We start from the raw sequence: 23,507 nt of genomic DNA, 5'->3' as shown, positions 1-23,507 counted from the left end.
CCAGAGGACTGGAGGGTGGCTAACATTGTATCATTGCTTAAGAAGGGCAACAAGTGCAAGCCAGGGAAGTACAGGCCAATGAGCCCAATTTCAGTGGTGGGGAAGTTGTTGGAGGGGCTTCTTGGGGCTTCTTGGGGACAGGATCTACCAGTGTTTAGCTAGGGCACTGACTAATTAGGGGCCATATGTAGGGAATGCATTAGGCAATGTTTCAGGTCGGGACCCTTATTCAGACCTGACCTGAAACAACATCTATTCAATAACTTCCACAGATGCTGCCTGACCCATTGCTTTGTGTTGTGTTTTACCCAATATTCCAGTGCTTTGTGTTTTACTCAATATTCCAGCATCTACAGTTCTTTGTGTCTCCATAAATTAATTAGTTAATTGAGTTAAATCAACTCAAAATAAAATACTCAGCATACCATCGAAATGCTGATGTACCTAGATCCTAAATCAATAATGATATTAAGAGGCCGCTGCAATGCTCACATAGATTCTTCTGAGATTCACTTTGAATCTGGGATCTCTGGTAGTTTTCGACTCTGGTAGTGCCACTTTAGGAACAGTATAAATCTGTTCAATGTTGTTGATATACTTTTGCCCTTGTTCTTTGTCATATTTCCCAAAAAATCTAACCTGCAGATTATTGTGGAGAAAACAGAAAAGAGAGCAACTTTAGGAAAGCATGGACACAAATTCAGAGCAATAATGCTGTGGCACTGTTTTTATCAGCTTTATCTTACAACACTGCGAATTTCTGATTTTAATAACTATTCTATATTTTACTTATGCGACTGTGATGAGCCACATGGCTGCTGCCTGTTTTGAAATGTCATTCCACCATGCACTTACTGTAGGAAAGCACTGGGCTGTTGTGTTGGTGGTGAGAAATGCATCTAATATAGGGTAGTACAGCACCCACAGTGCTGTTAAAAATTTACCAGCAAATAGATGGGATGATCATCTCCTGGTGGCAGCAGGCCAGAGTCCCAAATGAAACTCACGTCTACCATCTGTTGACTATGATTGATCCCAGCCCTGGGAATCATTCTATTGTGTGCGTATAAATATAAAGAGGCCCACTATGTCGATTGATAAAGGAGATGAATAAATATTCGGTACTTTGCAGCCGTTGAAAATAAAACCAGGGAAGTCGTATAATGCATTTGAGAAAGACGTTGAATTACTTTGTATTTTGTATAGCCCTGAACATATATAAATAATTCTAAAATATGACAACAGCATTAAAAAAGGTTCAATGGGGAAATTCTGGAATTTAATGGGAAAATTGTACAGATTATGAAGCAAAATTATAGACTCTTATGGTTAAGGTTCCCATGCATGTTTTGTGCTGGGAATACTAAATTTGAACATTTAACATATAACTTAACATATAAAAAATCAGGTTAAAAATAGTAAAACATGGATCTATACTAGTGAACAATATAAGTGGAACTGTATAATATCATTGAGGAATTAGGAAGGATTTTAACATTGTTTTAAAGGCCCTAGATGGGTGAAGGCATGATCCCAAATATGAAGCAAGTAACCTAGAAAATGCCTAAGAAAAGAACTGGAGGAGTTCCTTAACACAGGGAAGGAAAGGTTACAGAGCTGGGGAGATGAGGACACAAAAATAAAGGGAAGGTAATAAATTAGACTCTCATCATCAGTTCGGTTCAGCAAGAGCAGAGCCACCATGGAGGTAGGGGGTTATTGTAGTCCAGGGGATTCTAGGCTCAACACAGCTCAGTCAAATGAGATGGTAACGTTATGATCTGTTTAGTTCACCTAGAGGCAATGAACATGAAAGGAAAGAATCAGTAGTTGTCAAACATGGTTTTTCATGGGTGGGAGGAGGGGGGGGAGGGGGGGGGGGGAGGGGGGGAGGGGGAGGGAAGGGGGGGAAGGGGGTGGAGGGGGGGGTGAGTCACTACTTTCAACCTTCAAGATGTTTCATAGGAAGGAATTTCAGCTCATCCAGAGGCAGACCATTCATTTGAGGCATATTATATTGAGTCTATATTGTTCTTTCCTCACTTTCAGACAACAGCATCACATCAGTAATGTTGTAACTCTTTGTCACCACACCTATAGCCAAAGATCATTGGAATATTATAATCAGATCATGTACTACTTTCTCCCTCATTTTCTTACATGAAGTAGAGAAAATAAGGCAAAAGGCCTGATATAGATTGCTGATGCAACCAGTTGCCATGCTTAACCAAATCCATTGAATTCTGCATTCTGTCAATTGGTACATATCTGAATCTAAAACTATTGGTGCGATTTCAATGTTAGGACTAAAGATACTATTTTGTAGTGGAGTCTCTTATGCCATTTTGTAGCAAAAGCTTTCTGAAAATCCAGGTGAATAATATCTCCTATGTTCCCATCATAAACCATGTTTTATATTGTGAATTTACTTTGGGTTTGCTTTGATGTGTTTATGCTTTATTCTTAATTGTTAACTGTATGTTTGTGTAATCATTTGTGAGCGGAGCACTAAAGCACATTCCTTGTATATGCACATACTTGGCCAATAAACTTATTCATTCATTCATTCATTCATTCATTCATTCATTCATTCATTCATTCATTCTTATTAAGACCTCTTTTGTCTATAATATACATAGCTGATAATTCCTCAGACATTTAACACTTTACAGGTGCTGGTGCATAGATGTCCAATTATCTTTGTCACGTGTTTAAAAAAAATGGATTGTGTTGCCTCTAGCTTAAGGAAACAAAACAGCAAAAAAAACTTAAAGTTATAAGCAAGTGGACCTCCTCCCCTTTCACTGTCTTAATTTTTTTAAACATTTGTTAGTGTACAAGTGTCATGGAAAATAGCATTCCTAGTAACAAAATCACATCAAATTATCTGGTACGAAAACCACTAGATGGCCAATGAATCCCCATCCAATATTGTGCATCCGCTTCTAAGATTAGACTTTGCACTCCTCGTAAATATGTTAATATGACTCTCCCACCCCCCCACCCTTGCTGTGTTGCAGATGGAGCCCTCACCATTGTTGCCTTTGTGCACTGCAGTTCTGCTCTCACTCACCCCCCACCCCCCCCACCCCCCCCCCCAGTTGGAACAAGGATAGAGTTCTTCTGGTCCCCAACGTTCAGATCACCTGCTTCCACATCCAACACACCATTTCCTAATATGTCAACTACCACCAATCACATCTATCTGTCCCCACCCATTTCTATATTTCATAGAGACCACTTCCTCTAGAACTTATTGGTTTGCTCATCCCTTCCCACCCAACCTGCACCCTCCCCAGGAGATGTAATACCTGTCCCTACATATCCTCTCACACTTCCATCCAGAGACCCCACCAGCCCTTCCAGGAGAGCGAGGAGTTCACAAGAACCTCTTCTAGCCTTGCCTACTGCATTCAGTGCTCCCAAATTCCTCCTTTATGGCAAAACCAAATGTAGACTTGCGGCAATTCAACAAACTCTTACACTGTCAGCCAAGGCCTGCTGGATCTTTCTGTCTATGGCCACCTTTCATTGCCAGAGTGAGGGCCACGTGCAAACTGGAGAAACAGTACTTTATATTTTGATTGGGTAACTTACACCCCAAGGGTATGAATATTGAATTCTCCAATTTCAAGTAATACCACCGTGTATCTTCCCCGTGTTCCTCCTGTCTACTCATCTTTCTCCCACCATCTCCCACCACCGCAATCACCCTGCTCCTTTCCCTTTATTCGCACACTCATCTCCCATTCTCGAATCCCATTCTTCCCGTTTATCCACCCGTCCTTCCTCTCCGCTCTGTGCCTTTCCACCCAGAGCCCTCCCTCCTGCTTTTTATTGCATTCCCCCTCTGTTTCCCTTATCTGACACCCTTTTGTCTCCTTTCATCTCTAGCCTGTGTCACTTACTCCACCCATTTACTAATCACCCCCCCCTCCCATACTAGCTATCAGCTTGTCAGGCTTTGTCCCACCTCCATGATTGTGAATGATCAGCCATGATCACATTGTGTAAGAAAATAACTGCAGATGCTGGTGCAAATCGAAGCTATTTATTCACAAAATGCTGGAGTAACTCAGCAGGTCAGGCAGCATCTCAGGAATGGGTGACGTTTCGGGTCGAGACCCTTCTTCAGACCACCCTCCACATTCCAATCAGTCTGAAAAAATCCCTACCCTAAATTTTGTCTCTTCACATCCTTTACAAATGCACTTCATTTTTTGCTCACGATTCCAGCATCTGTAGTTTCTTGTGTGTCCAATATTGCTTCTTGCTCCTTTGCGCTCAGATAGGAAGTGTAAGGCATGCGTAACCCTTGTCATTTTTATTGCAGGTTTACAGTGAAGGGTTCATTCACTCTAATATGCAATAGAATAGAAGGGCGAGGGACTGTTCGGATCTAGTCTCCTGCAGGACTTTGGACATGTATCAACCTTACTTTAAAGCCTGCAGTTTTATTCGAATGAAGAAGCTACGGCATTCGGAGCTGAAATAATCATAACAAAATCATGTAAAATATCTGGAAATAAATCTTATAACAATTCCGCCTCTGCCATCGAGGTGGGTTTTTGAAAAAAAGGCATTTAAAAGTAGGCAGGATTGGAAATATTTCTGAGCACATTTCAGTGTGCATTTGGAAAACGGCATAAATGATAGCTTTAATTTATTGCACATGAAATGCTATTATGTCATTACGCCGCCAATTGCAGCTTCCAATTTGATGGAAACTGGTATGATCTTTATTCCCGGAGAGAAATAAAAGGATAAGGGGATTTTTCCCCCCCTCAATAATGAATAAGCGGAGCATTGGGCTGGGTTGGAGGGGAGCAGGTGGCGCGCTCCGCTTTCCCTTCCCCAGCCATTGTACGCCCAGGTTTTCGGTGAAATTACATCAAGTCACTTTCACCACCACCTCCAGCACTGACGTAAACCTGATAGGACGCAGCAGCAGGGCGCAGAGACACTGAGACGAAACAACAGGGGGAGAAGGAAAAAAAATCCCACACACATGCACACGGGTGAAAGAGATGTACAATGCGTGTGGGGCAGCTTCAGGTCGACGTGGATCTATCCAAGCAACCGTGCGAAAACATTTCTCCTGAAATGCCATGAAATAGTTGCTGGGGATTTGGAGACATTCTGCTGCAGGGTGCCGCATTGGCTGGATGATGATGATAGGTATCGTATTCTGCAATGTGGTGGCTGTAATATTGATCTGAGGTGCACATATATCTCTACTCCATGCGTGCTAGTCAGTCGGATCTCTCCGCGCTGGGTTACGACGACTGTTGTCGACCCTGTACATTTTTCATGTAGGTATTTCGACCGCGCTACTGCATTCGGACGATTCTGGAGAGGGAGAGATTAACAGCGAGGATGATGATCGGAAGCGAGAAGGCAGGTTGGTGAGCCTGTTCGCCGCACGGATTTTGCACAGACATACATACATACCCTGCACATATTACAAAGCCAGCAGGAGAACAATGACTCATTTACAGGCAGGGCTTTCGCCAGAAACTCTGGAGAAAGCTAAACTCGAGCTGAATGAGAATCCGGACACCTTGCATCAGGACATCCAGGAAGTGCGAGATATGATTATCACCCGACCAGACATCGGTTTCCTTCGGACTGATGATGCTTTCATCTTAAAGTTTCTCCGAGCCCGAAAGTTTAACCATTTCGAGGCGTTCCGTCTCCTGGCTCAGTACTTCGAGTATCGTCAGCAGAACCTGGACATGTTCAAGAACTTCAAAGCCACCGACCCAGGGATCAAACAGGCGCTGAAAGATGGTTTCCCCGGTGTGCTTTCTAACCTGGATCATTATGGCAGGAAAATCTTGGTCCTCTTCGCTTCCAACTGGGACCAGAGCAGGTACCAAAGCTGCATAAATCCATCTGAAAAGCGGCGCCACCACAACCTCCTTCCATTTACCCCTCCTCCAAATATAGCAGCATTATATCTAATCATTTCCAATTTAGCTGGAATGCTCGGAAACATTTCATCCCTGATACTAGCCTCTTTTACCGAGAAATATCACAGGTTTTAGGATCATGGATTTAATTACGGTGGCAAACAGGCAAATAACTGTTAGATATAATCATCTTTGCATGAAATGGGGGAGGTGGGGGGTGGGGGATAAGAACACTTCTTTACATAGATACATAGATACAGATATAGAGACAATAGGTGCAGGAGTAGGCCATTCGGCCCGAGCCAGCACCGCTATTCAATGTGATCATCCACAATCAGTACCGAAGGCTACAATTATACATGTATTATTAAACAAAAAATATTCCTTAACCAATATTTATTAACGCAGCATGATTCCATAAATTGACATACTGCAACACTTGCATGCCAATTAAATTGTGATGGATTTTAAAACCAAACACAAAATCCTCACAAGACTCATGAGGGTGGTGTTAATTATCACCGTCACCATGACATGTTTTTGTTTCCGAGTGCAAGACTTACTAATGAAGTTAAAAGTAGCAAATAATCAGGTCAAAGCTAAGGATTGTGCTTTGCATTTGAGACAAGAGTAAGGTGGGGAGGGGGTGAGGTGATGGGGATAGAGTCGAGGGTGGGGAACGTAAGGGCTATCCACATTGTCCAGAGATGCTGTCAGACCACTGAGTTTCTCCAGCACTTTGTGTCATTTTATGTTTGCATGTTATGAGTGCCTAGCTGCACACTGATATTGATGCAGACAAAAAAGGCAAACATTTTTTATTTGATATTATTTGAATAAAGATTTCTGCAGGCATTTATAATGGACAGAAGATTAACGCATACTATCTCCAAATTGATCAGCTACATATTTGTAAGGTAGGCAGGTGAGAAGCATAGAAGAATACATTATTAATATGTGGTTTATTAATAATGTAACATAATTTAGAACATCTATTAAAGGAGTTGCAGAGATGAGGGTTGTATTCCTTACCTCCCCTATTCCAACATATGCCACAAAACCTGGATATTAGCACATTTCACATACTAATGGCACATAGATTCAGCCCATTGTACCACTTTTACAGAAATGGAAGCCCCATAAGGCTGTTATTTCTTGAGGTATAAGTGAAATTTTAAATGAAAAGAAAGATTTGTTTTCAACATAACTGCTTAATGGACACAATTTCTATTGCATCTTTTTTTCTCAATTTAACAAAACATAAAAATGAAGCATACATAATTTAATCATATTTTCTATAATGAGGCTGCAGACTTCTTGGTTGCCATGACACTTCAGTGGAGCCTCATGTTGATTTTATGGGTGCAATCAATTGTAGTTTTAACACTTTCTGGAAATTTCTGTAATATTTTTTCTTCACTGCAATTCAGCAAACAAGGACTGCAAATTTATGAATGATTTATCCATTAAACGCAGCAAAAAGCTTATGGCACTTCCTTTTCCAGAGTTATTGATTGCAAACCCATTTTTGTGATTAGCTTGCATATAAATAGTCACCTAAATAGTTTGGCAAACTAATTGCTTCAACTTGTCCATTTGGAAGATGGTTCTGATAATTTGGCTGGATCAAATTATAATCAGAGACTGCCACAATGAATTAGCCCAAGAAAGTTGGACAAAAAATCAGTTTGGCTGAACTGCTTAATAACGAGTCATATGTAATTCCTCATAAATTGAAGTATTTTGAACCAGAATGTGTATTTTTGCATATTCTGTCATAACTTGCAGTTATGTAGTAGTTTATAATACAATATAAATCCAGCAAAGTAAAGACTACAGATTATAATGATTTTTTGTCCAACTGTCTTGGGCTAATTCATTGTGGCAGTCTCTGATTATAATTGAAAATGAATATTATTAACAATAATGTAATCTCATTTGAAAGGTAAAGTTTATTAAGAAACCGCGATGTCTCCAAACTAGACAGCAGTATACATTAAAAAAAACAAAAAATAGATTGGAATACTTAAGTAACACTGAACTTGGAACAGTTATTGCAATTTACGTAATTTGGTCCAGAATTCTTAGAATTTCATATGTTGCTTTAATACTTATGTAAGTCAATTGCTCTAGTTATCAGAAAAGACCAGATTTTTCAATGGCTATTTACTTCCATTGTACTCTTGCACAGTTATGAAGTTAAATCTTTGCATCTGTTCCTTTTCCCCTTTTTAGTGTAGCAACAGGGATTATTTATACTTCATATGAAACCATGTCATTATTCTAGACAGTTCATCTTCACAGTCTTAAGCTCTCTTTCTTTTCATTATATATTTTCAGGAAGAGGATGCTGCTGGCAAGGCTAGTCTTTATTGTCCACCTCTTATTGTCCCTGACCTGACTGGTTTGCTGGGCTATTTCAAAGCAGTCATTAGTCAATCACATTGATGTATTATTACCTATGGCAACAATAGCAACTATCCTTCCTCAGAGGACATTAGTGAACCTTTTTTTAAATGACAATCCATCAGTTTTGTGGTTACCATTTCTATCACTGGATATTTAGTCCAAATGTATTTGCTCAGTTACAGGGCAATTCAACCAGATGCCAGGGTGAGATTCAATCTCAGGTCTTTGGATCTATAGTCTAGGCTGCTCTGTATTAATCAATAATAATCAGGGTTGCATCCTTTGGCTGTATATACATTCTAGTATCTTATTTTCTGCTTTTGCTGTGGCACTCCCCTGTGCTGATGTTTTCAAGACCATTATTAAGCCTGAACGAGAATGTTCAGTTCACGTCGCCACTTTACAGGAAAAATGCAGAGGCTTTAGAGAGGATCGAGAAATGATTTATGAGGATGGTTTCTGGATTGACATCTACAAGGATAGATCAGCGAGGCGAGGGCTGTTTTCCATGGAGCAAACGAAGATTTGACAAAAAGTATACAAAATGTTGAGACAGACTCGAAGGCATTCCCTTTGATTGGAAAGTTTGAGGACAAGAGGTCACAAGTGTAAAACAAAAGGGATTAGCACTAAGTCTGAATCTTGAATGCATTGCCTGCAGATAAGATAAAGGCACCTTTCATTGTAGCCTTTAAGAAGGACAAATATGATGGAGAAAAAATTGCAAGGTTATGGAGAAAGGGCTGGTGGATGAAATGAGAGAGCAGCTCTATCGAAGAGCTGGTGCAGACACATTGGGCTGAATGGCCTCCATCAGTGATGTAATCATTCCACAAATTTATGATTCTGTGATATCCAGAAGCATCTTTCGATACTCTCCTAAATTGAATGTGTAATATTCCTGTGATGTTGTGCTTCCCAAGATTCCATCATCTTGCATTAATTCCTGTTTTTCACATTGTACTTGGCTTAGCACAACACAGCTGTCAGTCTATCGTGGGCTGGTTATTTATTTTTATCTGGTAAAATAATAACAAAAATAAAGATACGTTATGTTAAATTTATATTCAAACTTGATTCGATTACACTTTGAACTGTGCATAGTTTTGGTCTTATTGGTCAGAAAAAAAGATACAGAGAGATTGGAGAAGTTGCAAAAATGATTTACAAGATGAACTGGGTCGATGTATTTAGCAGGAATGGCTGGGACCTCCAAGAAAAAGGTAAAGTTGGTGGTTATTCTGTAATGGATGTTAAAATTGTGGAAGTGTTGGCAGGCATAAAGACAGAGAAGATATTTCCAATAAAAGGGAAAGCACAAATGTTAGACCCATGGATATGTATTGATAGTCAGCAAGAATTCCAATAAGAAATGCAGAAGGATTTTTTTAAACTTTGGCTCAGTAAATATTACGGAAGCCATTACTACAGGGAATAGGCAATCCATAAAACATAGTTGCATTAAAGGGGGAAACCAATAAATGCATGAAGGAGAAAATAATAGGATGTTACAAAGGGTAAGATGACGTGGGGTAGAGGGGAAGCTTAACTGACACAAAAATCACTGGCATGGAATAATTGGGTAAAAGACAATTTCAATGTTGAAGATTTTCTTTAATTTACATAACAGCTCTAATTTATTGTTTAAAAAGATGAGTTTAAAAAGCCATGTTCCAATTTTTCCTAGTTTTAGCTTGCCTCCAAATATCACTGCTCTAGCTGTCTCAGTTCAACTGCAATGTTAAGATCATATAAATACCAACTCATTTCTAACTGCCTTTATCTTCTTAATTTAACTCTGCTGATCTATATCCTGCATCTTTGCTGAATTCCCCAATGACCCCACCCTTCAGTGCATGATCTCCAAATTCCCAAACTCATTTATATCTCCTTGAGTCGATTCCTCACCCCACCCCCACATTGCTTTGTTGATAGGAATTAAACCTATAGATAAATAATGTTAATATTTCTGCTTAGGTTCAAGCTGCCAGCTATTTGATTGGAGGATCATTGGTGCATTTTGATACTTAAGGATGTTGAGTTGGAAAATGTGGGAAGGTACAAACTTCCAAAAACTGAAAACCCAATCCTGACCCACGCACAATTTGCTGATTATCATCCGTGTGATGTTTGATTCATCCCACCTCTTTCAATGTCCGCTTCATCCCTGCAATGATGGTCAATAAGAGATGACAATTAAATGTTGTTCTCATTATTAACACGTGCATCACATGAGTATTTAAAGCAACATAAACTGCTAATGATCATTCTGACACTTAAGGTAAATCTTGACTTTATGTTATCTTGTAAAACATTTAATAGCAAGTTGGCAGCCTCTTTGCATCCCTCTGTTTTATTTCCATTTTACATCATTGCACAATATTAATCAGGACAGTGCCCATTTTAGGTGAAGGCCTACAAAGATGATCCATTTGGCGGTTCTGGCTGCTTCTGATTTTGCCATCATTAAGGATGCTGATTTTGATGAAGCACATCCCTCTTATTAGGTATTTAACTGTCTATTACAATTCATGCAAAGATAACATTTTGCAGATGTTGGAAATCTGAAATAAAGCAGTACAAGAAATATTCTTGAAGGTCAGGCAAATAAAGAATGGGGATAATAGAAGGTTTTGGAAATGATCTGCACTTAAAATATTTGTATCTATGCTTAAGTTTAAATCTTGTGAATGATCTGTTTTTTTTCCTATTATTTTTTCTGTAGCTGTTTAATTGACCCATTTCCATAAGAATCAGTCGCACCACAGCAGGTTTGGAGTCATGTGTACATCAGTCAAGATAACAAGCACAAGTTTCCTTTCCTAAAGGATATTATGCCGTAATTAGGTTTATCAATCATTTTATAGCTTCATGGTCACGATCATCACATATATGATATTATAATTGTTTACATATTAATTTTGTATAAACTTGTATAAAATTTCAGAAATTGGCAGAATTTGATTTTTCACATTTGATTTTTAATTAGAACTGGATTACTGATTCTGCCAAACTTCCAACTTTATGCTGAATCGTTGCTTGACAAACTAATTGGTGTACAGACCCCAGCTAAAAAACTTTCCAGATATCTAGAAATATCAATAAACACTAATCATCATGATGTTTATCCCAAAAGATTTCAAGTTAACCAAAATGATACAGTTCTTTAGTTACCAAATTGAAACCTTTGAATAGATTCCAAATATAATTAATTGTGTCTCCATTTTCAGGTATACGTTAATAGATATTTTGCGTGCCATCCTGCTATCATTGGAAGCAATGATTGAAGACCCAGAACTGCAAGTGAATGGATTTATTTTGATAATAGACTGGAGCAACTTTACTTTCAAGCAAGCCTCTAAATTAACACCGAGTATGCTCCGATTAGCCATTGAGGGATTACAGGTACAAATGTTTTTTTTGCTTATAATGGTTATAAATTATAAATTTATTGCTTATAAATTTTGGTGGTGTCAATCTCAGGGTTTGCTGGATCTTGGTGCACAGGGAATTTCAAAATAATAGAATGACTATAGAAAATATTACACTGTGCAAACTTTTCATTACTTTTTGATGTGATAATGATGTATCAAGAGCGAAATACTTTAAATTTTAATGGGTTCATTTCCAGTAAAAACACGTGGTGTTCAGTATAATAAAAAAACAATGCATATGCAGAACAAAATGATTCTGCCTGTAATGTCCTTTGACTATGGAATGAATATACTGCAGCTTTGATTAAGGGATATTTAGTCTTTCTATTTTTTATTTCCAATTTTAAAAAACACCTAATGAATAAAATACCTATTATCCTGGCTAAGATTATGAATATTTGGTTCCAGTAAATTAATTCAACAGCAATGTTAATGCCAGGATAATATTAAAAAAGAACATAAAATAATATTGTTTGATGGGAAGGAATCATATTACATTGGTTCAATAAACTGGAGGCAGCAATGTGAATGCAGAGGCTGGAGGCAAGGATGGGGTTTGAGGGACAAAGTATGAAGATATGAGAGGAATAGAAAGGGTATTTATTCACAAAATGCTGGAGTAACTCAGCAGGTCAGGCAGCATCTCAGGAGAGAAGGAATGGGTGAGGTTTTGGGTCGAGACCCTTCTTCAGACTGATGTCAGGGGGGCGGGACAAAGGAAGGATATAGGTGGAGACAGGAAGATAGAGGGAGAACTGGGAAGGGGAGGGGAAGAGAGGGACAGAGGAACTATCTAAAACAACTCAACCATAAAATTATCAGAGCCTAAAGCATCAATACAACTAAGAAAAGGTTGCCATATCAATGTAAACTTGTCAGCTGATTCCCTAACAGTCTACCACCTATTGTCTATTGTCTATATTGTCTAATCTTCTCCAATTTAATAAAATACAACATATCCCTAAACCACTGTGCAAATGTTGGAGGGTTACAATCTTTCCATCTGATCAAGATTTGTCCTCTGGCCACCAGCATGGCTAAAGACAAAAGTTTTAGTTTATTATTTTTTAATGCAAGATTTTGTGTTACCACACCGAATAAAGCAAGGGGAGCTGACAGTTCTAAGGATTCATTAGTAGTTTGGGAGAGCATATCGAATATTAATTGCCAAAAATTAGATAACTTAGGACAATCCCAAAACATATGAATTAAAGTGGCTTGGTTCTGCCTGCAGCGGTCACACATGGAGTCTATATTGGTTGTGAATTGGGCTAGCTTAGGTTTGGTCCAGTGCAGTTGGTGGAAAATCTTAAACTGCATAACAGTATGCTTCATGCATATGGAAGATGTGTATATACCCCCAATCATCTTTGACCAGATGGAGTCTGAAATTTTCATACCCAGATCCCCTTCCACTGCTCCTTTAGGGAGTTAAGACTTGTCATGTTTTCTCTCGTTAATAAAGAATATATGTCACCTATCTTTCCCCTTCTGAATGATGTGATGTCATTAATTGAGTCTAGGAGTGTGTCTGAGGGCTGTGAAGAGAATTGAGTGATATTAGAAGATATGAAGCTGCGGATTTACATATACCTAAAGAAGTGTGACCTAGAGATATTGAATTTCTGAACAATCTGTGCAAAAGATGCAAACAAACCATTTATAAACATGTCTTTAAATGAACAGACCCCATGATTGAGCCAAGCACTGAATGAAGCATCTGTCGAAGGTGGCAAGAATGCATGGTGCCTTACAATAGGAGCGAGTATTGAGAATTTTACAGATATCAAAGGATTGTCTGAATTGCTTCCATATTTTTAAAGAATTAATAACAACTGGGTTAGAAGTGTATTTGGTAATAGGCTCTGGATATGGCAGACCTGAACATAATAAGGCAAATAATGAGGTGTTCTTACAAGACTCTCTCTCTAGAATTAGCCAGTCAGGTACAGTGGTTAACACATTTCTTTCCATCCAATAAGAAATACTTTTAATATTTGCTGCCCAATAGTAGAACTGAAAGTTTGGCAGTCCAAGCCCTCCCTGCTGATGAGGTCTCTGTAGTATAGCTTTGTGTATACGTGGATTCTTTTTATTCCAAATAAAGGAAGAAAGCTTTCTATCCAGAGAAATGAAGAATGTTTTAGTTAAGAAAACTGGTATTCACTGAAACATATAAAGTAGCTTGGGCAATATGTTCATAGTGTTAATCCTACCTGCCAGAGATAGAAGTAACAGAGCCAATTTTTTTAACCAATTCTTCCCGTATGTACAAATCAGTTGTCTTTGTAAGATGGCATGTATGGAGAGTTGATGATAATATCAATTTTGTGATATAACAGAAGCCCTGCATGGCTGTAATAGCTTCTCTGAAAGTAATGGTTTCATAACAAATCAACAAAGAGGAAAAAAAAATCACAATGTGCCAGAGAATCTCAGCAGGTCAGGCAGGACCAGGACCAGGTAAATTACCCCGGTGTGGGACGAATAAAGGAATATATTATGATCTCTGGAGGACATTGATAGATGACATTTCAGGGCAGGAATACAGCAATGAAGGGAGTTTGTTCATATTTGTTTTAATATTCCCGGCTATTTAATGGTTGGATGTGGATTCAAACACTGGAGATATTATTTCCATTGGGAAAATGTTCATGCATATTTGCTCCAGTATGCTTAAATAGCTGACTTTATTACAGTAGAAACACTGTCATAGCTAATATCTGCCACAGTGCAGGAAATATTTCACCGGCAGAGCTTCTTGAATCCTGTGTACCGCATGTCCTTTTAAATGCATTGTTCACCAATGGTCATTCTCTCATGCACTGGTAATTTTATTCCATAACTCTACTCACGCTACTAACTGAAAAGAATAAAACGTTGGCATGGATTTCGGTTATAGTTCAATAAGATAATGGCTGATTTGACTGTAGCCTCCTGCGTTTCTCTCTCGCTAAAATAACATTTTACCCTCCTGCTTCTCAAATAACTGTCGTCCTCTGCTTCAAAAATATTCAAACACTCAGCTTTCACTTCCAATGACCAAGGACCCTCTGAGAGAAAATGAATTGCCTCATCCTCCTTAAGTTGGTATTTTTAAATAGTGTACCTGATTTCTATGGTTTTCTACGGGACATCAACTGCCTCAAATTTTTCACTCCCCTGAGTTACTCTAACCTCTCCCCCCCTGAAAGTACATCCCTCCGCTCACTCTGCAGCGACCCCGACTTGATAATCAAACCCGCCATCAAGGGAGGTGCCTTGGTAGTCTGGCGCTCTGACCTCTACTGGACTGAGGCCAGGCGACAACTCTCAGACATCTCCTCCTACCTCTCCTTGGACCATAACCCCATAGACGAGCACCAGGCCTTAATTTCAAACACCATGACTGATTTCATAACTTCCGACTCTCTGCCCTCTAAAGCCTCCAACCTTATAGTTCCCCGGCCCTGCATGGCCCGATTTTATCTTCTCCCCAAATGCCACAAACAGAACTATCCTGGCAGCCCCATTGTTTCTGCCTGTTCATGTCCCACCGAATTAATTTCCACCTACCTCGACCTCATCCTATCCCCCCTGGTCCAATCCCTCCCTACCTATGTCCAAGACACCTCACATGCTCTCTGTCTCCTCAATGACTTGTGTTTTCCAGGCTCCCACTCCCTCATCTTTACTATGGATGTCCAGTCACTTTACACCTCCATCCCCCACCCGGTGGGTCTTAAAGCCCTCCGTTTCTTCCTCGACCGCAGAACCAACCAATTTCCGTCTACCAATACTCTCCTCCACCTAGCAGACCTGGTCCTTAACATCAACAACTTCTCCTTCAACTCCTCCCACTTCCTCCAAATCGAAGGCATAGCTATGGGCACTCACAAGGGCCCCAGCTATGCCTGCCTCTTTGTAGGGTACGTCGAACAATCCCTGTTCCAGGCATACACTGGCCCTATCCCCGAACTCTACCTCTGCTACATTCACGACTGCATTGGTGCTACCTCCTGCACTCATGCATAACTCACTGACTTCATCAACCACCACTAATTTCTATCCTGCTCTCAAATTTACTTGGACCATCTCCAACATCTCCCTACAGTTTGTGGATCTCACCGTCTCCATCACAGACTATTGACCAACATCGACTACAAACCTACTGACTCCCATAGCTATCTTGACTACACTTCTTCCCATCCTGTTTCCTGTAAGGACTCTATCCCCTACTCCCAATTCCTCCGTCTATACTGCATCTGTCCCCAAGATGAGGTGTTACATACCAGGGCATCGGAGATGTTCTCGTTCGTTAGGAAACGGGAGTTCCCCTCTTCCATTATAGATGAGACTCTCACTAGGGTCTCCTCAATATCCTACAGCTCCACTTTTGCTCCCCCTCCCCCCATTCGTTAAAAGGACAGAGTCCCCCTTGTCCTCATCTTCTACCTCATCAGCCATCGCATACAACATATAATCCTCCAACATTTTTGCCACCTCCAAGGGGATCCAACTACTGACCACATCTTCCCATCTCCACCCCTTTCTGCTTTCTGCAGAGACCGTTCTCTCTGAAACTCCCTGGTCAACCTGTCCCTTCCCACTCAAATCACCCCCTCCCCAGGTTCTTTCCCCTGCAACCGCAGGAGATGCAACACCTGTCCCTTTACCTCCTCCCACGACTCCATCCAAGGACCCAAACAGTCTTCCCAGGTGAGCCAGAGGTTCACCTGCACCTCCTTCAAACTCATCTACTGTATCCACTGTTCCAGGTGTCAACTTCTCTACATCGGCGAGACCAAACGTTCTGTCTTGGGCCTCCTCCATTGTCAGAATGAGGCCCAGCTCAAATTGGAGGAACAGCACCTCATATTTCACTTGGGTAGTTTACACCCCAGCGGTATGAACATTGACTTCTCTAACTTCAGATAGTCCCTGCTTTCCCTCTCTGTCCCCACCCCCTTCCCAGTTCTCCAACTAGTCGTCCTGTCTCTGACTACATTCTATCTTTGTCCCGCCCCCTCCCCTGACACCTGTCTGAAGAAGGGTCTCGATCCGAAATGTCACTCATTCCTTCTCTCCCGAGATGCTGCATGACCCGCTGAGTTACTCCAGCATTTTGTGTCTACCTGGTTTCTATCTTTTCCCCCAAGATAGAGACCGAGAAAGTCAGTATTCACCAGCAGTAGAATGCAACATACAGAAGATGAAGGGTTGTTCCTCAAGCTTGCATTGGTCCTTATCATAACATTGTAGGAGGCCAGAGATATTGGAAGTCTCACTGGCTAAGAACATTTTGGGAAGGTTCGAGTGAGAACAGGTCAATCCAAATATTAATGAGTAGATCTTGGTGGTTGGGGTGGACAGTGGGAAATGCGAATATTCAGTGGCAAAAGTATTTTTTTAGAGATCTACCAAGCCCTTAGAGAAACAGGCCCTTCGGCCCAACGAGTCCACACCGACCAGCGATCCTTGCACATTAACACTATCCAACACACATTAGGGACAATTTACATTTATACCAAGCCAATTAACCTACAAACCTACACGTCTTTGGAGTTGGGAGGAAACCGAAGATTTCAGAGAAAACCACGCAGTCAAGGGGAGAACGTACAAACTCCGTACAGACAGCACCCAAAGTCGGGATCAAACCCGGGTCTCTGGTGCTGTAAGTGCTGTAAGGCAACAACACTACCGCTGCGCCACTTTGCCGCCCCATTTTTCCAAGGAAAAGAATCCTTGCTCTCTTGCACCAATGATTAAATTGAGTTCATGCTGTATGATCTTGATATGGCACAGAGAAAAAAAACAATCCAAACTCTATCAAAAAGACGTAAATTTCAGGAATGAAGCGAAGATTGTTTTATCGAGGTGTTTTTACCAATTGGGAAAAATTCAAATTAACATTCAAAATTATGAAAACATTAAAAATAAAAATGAATATATTTTTAATAAATTCATTTTTTTGAGATGTGGTTAGGATCAGCAAGGCCAGCATTTTTTTTCCATCCATAATTCTCCATGAGCTGAAATGCTTTCTGGGCCAGTTTAGAGGACATTTAAACCACTTTTGTAGGTCTGTCCGGCAGCTTCACTACCCCAACCCCACCCCCACCCCCACCCCCCCTCCCATTAAAAGACCTTTGTGAATCAAATAGACTTTTGTACTTTGTTTTTTTGGATTAGATTTATTGATGTCTATAACTATATTAACACTGCCACCACATTACTATTGAATCTAAAAAAATTAATATGGATTAAAGCTTGACTGAAAGAGTTAAAGGATGTGGGCATAAAATGGAAAGTAAGCGATATAGAAGATGCTTGTGGTAAATGGCAGAGAGGGTTTGAGGATCTGAATGTTTTACTCCTGCTCCCATTTGATATGCTCTTTTAGTTCTTTCAGACAGGAGATGTGGATATGACAGGGCAAATGAGTTGTTTCTGTGTTGTTTGATTATATATCTTCGTTCACAATAGCATGAAGTTTATTTGATTCACATTTTAAAAGTGCCATTCCATCCATATTAAGAGTAGCTGAATTTGTCAACTGAACTCTCATTGATTAGTTTGTGGATGGTCAATCAACAGCAATATGCTCAGTCTAACGTTACAAGCAGGATCAAAGTTGCCATCAAATATCAGATCATGGAAAGGTTTGATAATGAATCAATGTTATAAAATTCTATAGTGCAATATCTTCATTGGTATTTTTGATTAAGCTTTGGCCACATTGAAAATCCAATAACATTTTTTTTGCAATACTCTCCCAATCTCATTGACTGAAGTGTAAAATGAGCAAAATTATCTTTGTGCTCATTTTCTTTAATTGCATGTTTTTAAAAAATAATTGGCAACGAGTGAAATTAAGAAATAAAAAATTAAGCATCGCTCATTTTATCTGCTGCAATGGAAAAAGCAAATGTAAGGGACAATTACTATTCTGATTTATTTTTTCAACCAAATACAGTCCATTCAGCTGATTTTTCCTTAGCCAATATTTATGCTCCACATGGGATTCATCTAACCACACTTTGCAATCAGCATACCCTTGCTCCTGCTAGCTCGGGATTAAGTAACTAGATGTTATAAATTTAAGGTCATTGTTTAAGGAGAATTGTTTTATGCAAATTGCTTCATATTCCTTTTTCCTGTCAGGTTCTAAGTTGTTCACCTTAACCATTTCATGTCGGAAAATCTAACCACTTGCTGGAAAATATTTATCCTGAATTGCTCATTGAATTTGCCTTTTCTTGCCTCCAGTTTTTTCTTTCCCCCGCCCCCACCTCTACTTTCAGTCTGAAATAGGGTTCTGACCTGAAACATCACCTGTTCTTTTTCTCCAACGATGCTGCTTAACTCACTGAGTTACTCCAGCATTTTGTGTCTATCTTCGGTATACACGGCATCTGCATTTCCTTTCTACACATTCCTACACATTCTCGATTGGCACAATGGCATTGCAGTGGGTGGCACAGTGATGCAGTGGTGGAGTTGCTGCCTTACAGCGCCAGGGACCCGGGTTCGATCCTGACCATGGGTGCTGTCGGTACGGAGTTTACATGTTCTCCCTGTGACCTCGTGGGTTTTCTCCAGGTGCTCCAGTTTCCAAAGACGTACTACATTCCAAAGACGGACAGGTTTGTAGGCTTCTATAAATTGTCCCTTGAGAGTAGGATGGAACCAATGTACGGAGTGATTGCTGGTCGGCACAGAGTTGGTAAGCTGAAGTGCCTATTTTCACCCTGTATCTCCAAACTAAACTAAACTGATCATTGGTACTATCTTATATTATATCCTTTAATTTTGAACTCCAGCATAAAACATAGAAATTAAAAATATAAAAGAATTGACAATACCGTATCTACCAGCATGGACAGTACAAGGTGTGCAACCCAGTTTATTGTGGTCTCACTACCAGCCATGTTATATTGTGAAAACTGTCCTAATATGCACTCACTGCAATTTTTATGTCTCTGTGCCATGGCCTCTTCCTATCTCTCGCTTCCTTTGCATTTTTATGGGAATGGGCTCAGTAGGGGAGCTGTAGAACTGGTTCATGGCAATTGTAACTGCCTGCACCACAGCCAGCCAGCTGCAGATTGCTTTCACTTTGTTTGACCGCTCCTGTGCAGGAGAACTTGGAACTGATATGTGTTTGGAATGCCTCCAGTATTTATATTCTGTTGATTTAAGTTTAATCCTCAAAATAAGGCAATGGACACTTTACATAACAGCATAGCAGCACCAAAGGCTGATTTTTGTCAACATCGAACACAGTGAAATCTGATTGAATAACTATTAATGTCATTCATAGAAGTAAACCCATGTCTAATTTTACCAAGTGTCTGCAGATAGGGTTCCATGTCTACACTCATTTTAACTGCCACGAGTGATCACTAACATCTATGTGCTATTTATCCCTGTCTCGCTGAGTCATATTCTCTTGTCCCAGCACCGCACAATCACCAGGTCACAGCACATGCTGGACACTTGGACAAGTCCTCCGTGGTCTAATCACCCCACCCAATTTTCTAATTGCATCTCACCACGATTCAGGATGAGGAAAGACTGCCCACATAGTCCATGGCATGGCATTTGTTATGTTCAACTTCTTTCAGTGAATTTGTTGAATTGCTCAAGAGCATGCAATGTAATTTTGAAGATCAATCACATGGACAGTTGTATGATGTTTCCTGAATACATACGTAGATGAAACATTTCTCTCAAGATTTACTTCATCTTTTAAAATCATTGCTTTTTTAAAGATATCACACAGATAAGTTTCCGGAGCTTAGTGTATATTTTCTAGTGTCATATACTTTGTCAGCTGCCTTGGCAAGCTCTCTTGTGCTTAGATTTTTTCCCCTTTTTTTGTTGATTAATGGACTACAGGTCGATGTTTTCAATAGCTGGAAGCGCTTGCTTTATATTGCCTGACAAACAATTAGAGCTGCCGGAATTGTAGATAATTCATCATATTGCTTTATTGTTTTTGGTTTTGAATGATTGGGATGCAGCAGAAAGATGAGTTAACTGAAGGAAGGGACAATAAAATTATAAAACAAAATGCCGGAGGAACTCAGCAAGTCAGGCAACATTTATGGAGGAATTGGCTAGGTAACCTTTCGGGTTGGGTACATTCTTCAGACTGATTGGATTTGGGGGGGAGGGGGGTGAACAAAGCCTGACAAATGATAGGTGGTACAGGTGAGGGTGTGGGGGTGATTTGCAGATAGAAACATAGAACAGAAACATAGAAAAATAGTTGCAAGAGTAGGCCAATCGGCCCTTCGAGCCAGCACCACCATTCAATATGATCATGGCTGATCATCTAAAATCAGTACCCTGTTCGTGATTTTTCCCCATGTCCCTTGATTCCTTTAGCCCTAAGAGCTAAATCTAACTCTCTCTTGAAAACATCCAGTGAATTGGCCTTTGCCTTCTATGGCAGAGAATTCCACAGATTCACAACTCTCTGGGTGAAGAGGTTTTTCCTCATCTCAGTTCTAAATGGCCTACTGCTTATTCTTAAACTGTGACACCTGGTTCTGGACTCTCCCAACATCGGGAACATTTTTCCTGCATCTAGCCTGTCCAGTCCTTTAAGAATTTTATATGTTTCTATAAGATCCCCTCTCATCCTCCTAAATTCCAGTGAATACAAGCCCAGTTGACCCATTCTTTCATCATATGTCAGTCCCGCCATCCCGGGAATTAACCTGGTGAATTTACGCTGCACACCCTCAATAGCAATAATGTTCTTCCTCAAATTAGGAGACGAAAATTACACACAATACTCCAGGTGCGGTCTCACCAGGGCCCTGTACCACTGCAGTAGGACCTCCTTGCTCCTAAACTCAAATCCTCTCCCAATGAAGGCCACCAAGCCATTAGCTTTCTTCACTGCCTGCTATACCTGCATGATTACTTTCAGTGACTGATGTACAAGCATACCCAGGCCTCGTTGCACCTCCCCTTTTCCTAATCTTACACCATGCAGATAATAATCTGCCTTCCTGTTCTTGCCACCAAAGTGGATAACCTCTCATTTATCCACATTATACTGCATCTGACATGCATCTGCCCACTCACCCAACCTATCCAAGTCACTCTGCAGCCTCATAGCATCCTTATCGCAGCTCACACTGCCACCCAGCTTTGTGTCATCCGCAAATTTGGAGATGTCACATTTAATTCCCTCGTCTAAATCATTAATATATATTGTAAATAACTGGAGTCCCATCACTGAGCCTTGCGGCACCCCACTAGTCACTGTCTGCCATTCTGGAAAGGACCCGTTAATTCCTACTCTTTGCTTCCTGTGCGCCAACCAGTTCTTTATCCATGTCAATACCCTACCCCCAACACCTGCCAGACATGCTGTCAGACCTGCTGAGTTCTTTCAGTGCTCTGTTCAATGTTCTAGCATCTGCAATTACTTGTGTCATCATAAAATTAACACTGTTTGCACTTATTACCATGTGATCTATGGAAGCACTCCTGCGTCATAAATGTGCATTGATTTGATTGCGATCACATGGTGGAAAATTTGATCAATACCATAATTTCACAAAATACAGTTTGAAAAATGTCTGCACATAATGGGGGAGGGATGCCTGGGGAGTAATGTAAATTTAAATTCACTGTGCTATTTCGCAGTAATTGGTTCGTGCAATTTTTAGTACCACTTTTCTGAGAAAATATATTCATAAGCCATAACCATAAGTCAGATTGACTTTAATATAGTATAACGTAATGGAAATACTGCCTATAATTCCATATGGTCCTGTCACTGTCTCATAGATATTGAGCAATTCCTTAAGGTCAAACGTGTGTAGTTGTTTCAACGACTGTCATGTTGACAGGATTAGATACAGACTGCATTTTGCGATTGCAGGCTGTGCATTCATGATGCAGGCAAGCTGAGAAATTCAGAGAACTGTCAAGTCTCTCATTGTGCTATGGTCACCTCCTTGGCTCAGGATAGTGAAGGATCAGAAAAAGATAAGGAAAGCAATGAACAGTGGAGGTCAAAGGGAAGATGGAGGAAAATCGGATTAAGAAGGCCAGGAAAGACATTTGAAAGGAAGCAGAGAAGTAATAGAATAAAAATAACAAAGACTAAACAATTTACATTAGAAGAACTGAATGGGCAGGTAGTTAGGCAGGGTCTGCTGATTTTGATGTCCAAAATCTGCTTTCTGAAGCTTAGAAAAAGATAAACTAATTATTTTCATCTACCTAATAGTGAAACAAGGCCAAGGATAGAAAATGTTGGAATTGAAAATGTTGAAATGATGGAGCTTCCTTTACAACTACATGTTTGATTTGCATTTAACTCACTTTCCTTCCTCGCCTATTTTGTGTTTCTCCCACTATTATGATCCCAGTTTCTGCAGTTCCTGTCTTTTCTTACAGCTGTTTTGTGATTCACCCCAGTTAGCTGTGCCATCACATCTTTGCTAAAGCCTGTGGGAGGAAAAGCAAGAGGAATGAGAAAAAATGAATAATTAAAATAACATGGCAGAGCAAGATCAACAGTAGAAATAATCCATATTTGAGAAATAGAGAAACAACTAAATTATGATAGAAAATAATTTCAGTGAAGGAAATCCTAAGATAAATATAATGACATGATAACTTTTGCAAACATTATTGAAATTTTTAATTTTGTATATTTTGTCTGTTTGGAATAATTACAAGTTTTAGTGCGCTTTATAATATGCATCACCTGCACTGTGGTTGGGGAATCCTAAGACAAATG

At 40.0% G+C, this 23,507-nt stretch overlaps 1 protein-coding gene across 1 annotated transcript in view; it reads left to right on the top strand.

Moving 5' to 3' along the window:
• Positions 1-4,810: 4,810 nt before the first annotated feature.
• The window catches only part of clvs2 (clavesin 2), a 59,682-nt gene continuing 40,985 nt past the window's right edge, over positions 4,811-23,507 (top strand). The window contains exons 1-2 of the mRNA XM_078399586.1: positions 4,811-5,872; positions 11,552-11,726. Of these exons, the coding sequence (XP_078255712.1) occupies positions 5,484-5,872; positions 11,552-11,726 (564 nt within the window). The 5' untranslated portion in view covers positions 4,811-5,483. The remainder of the gene's footprint in view (positions 5,873-11,551; positions 11,727-23,507) is intronic.

The sequence above is a fragment of the Rhinoraja longicauda genome, chromosome 5, assembly GCF_053455715.1.
Source record: "Rhinoraja longicauda isolate Sanriku21f chromosome 5, sRhiLon1.1, whole genome shotgun sequence".
NCBI classification, from domain to species: Eukaryota; Metazoa; Chordata; class Chondrichthyes; order Rajiformes; family Arhynchobatidae; genus Rhinoraja; species Rhinoraja longicauda.
This window is presented reverse-complemented; position numbering and strand designations above follow the sequence as displayed.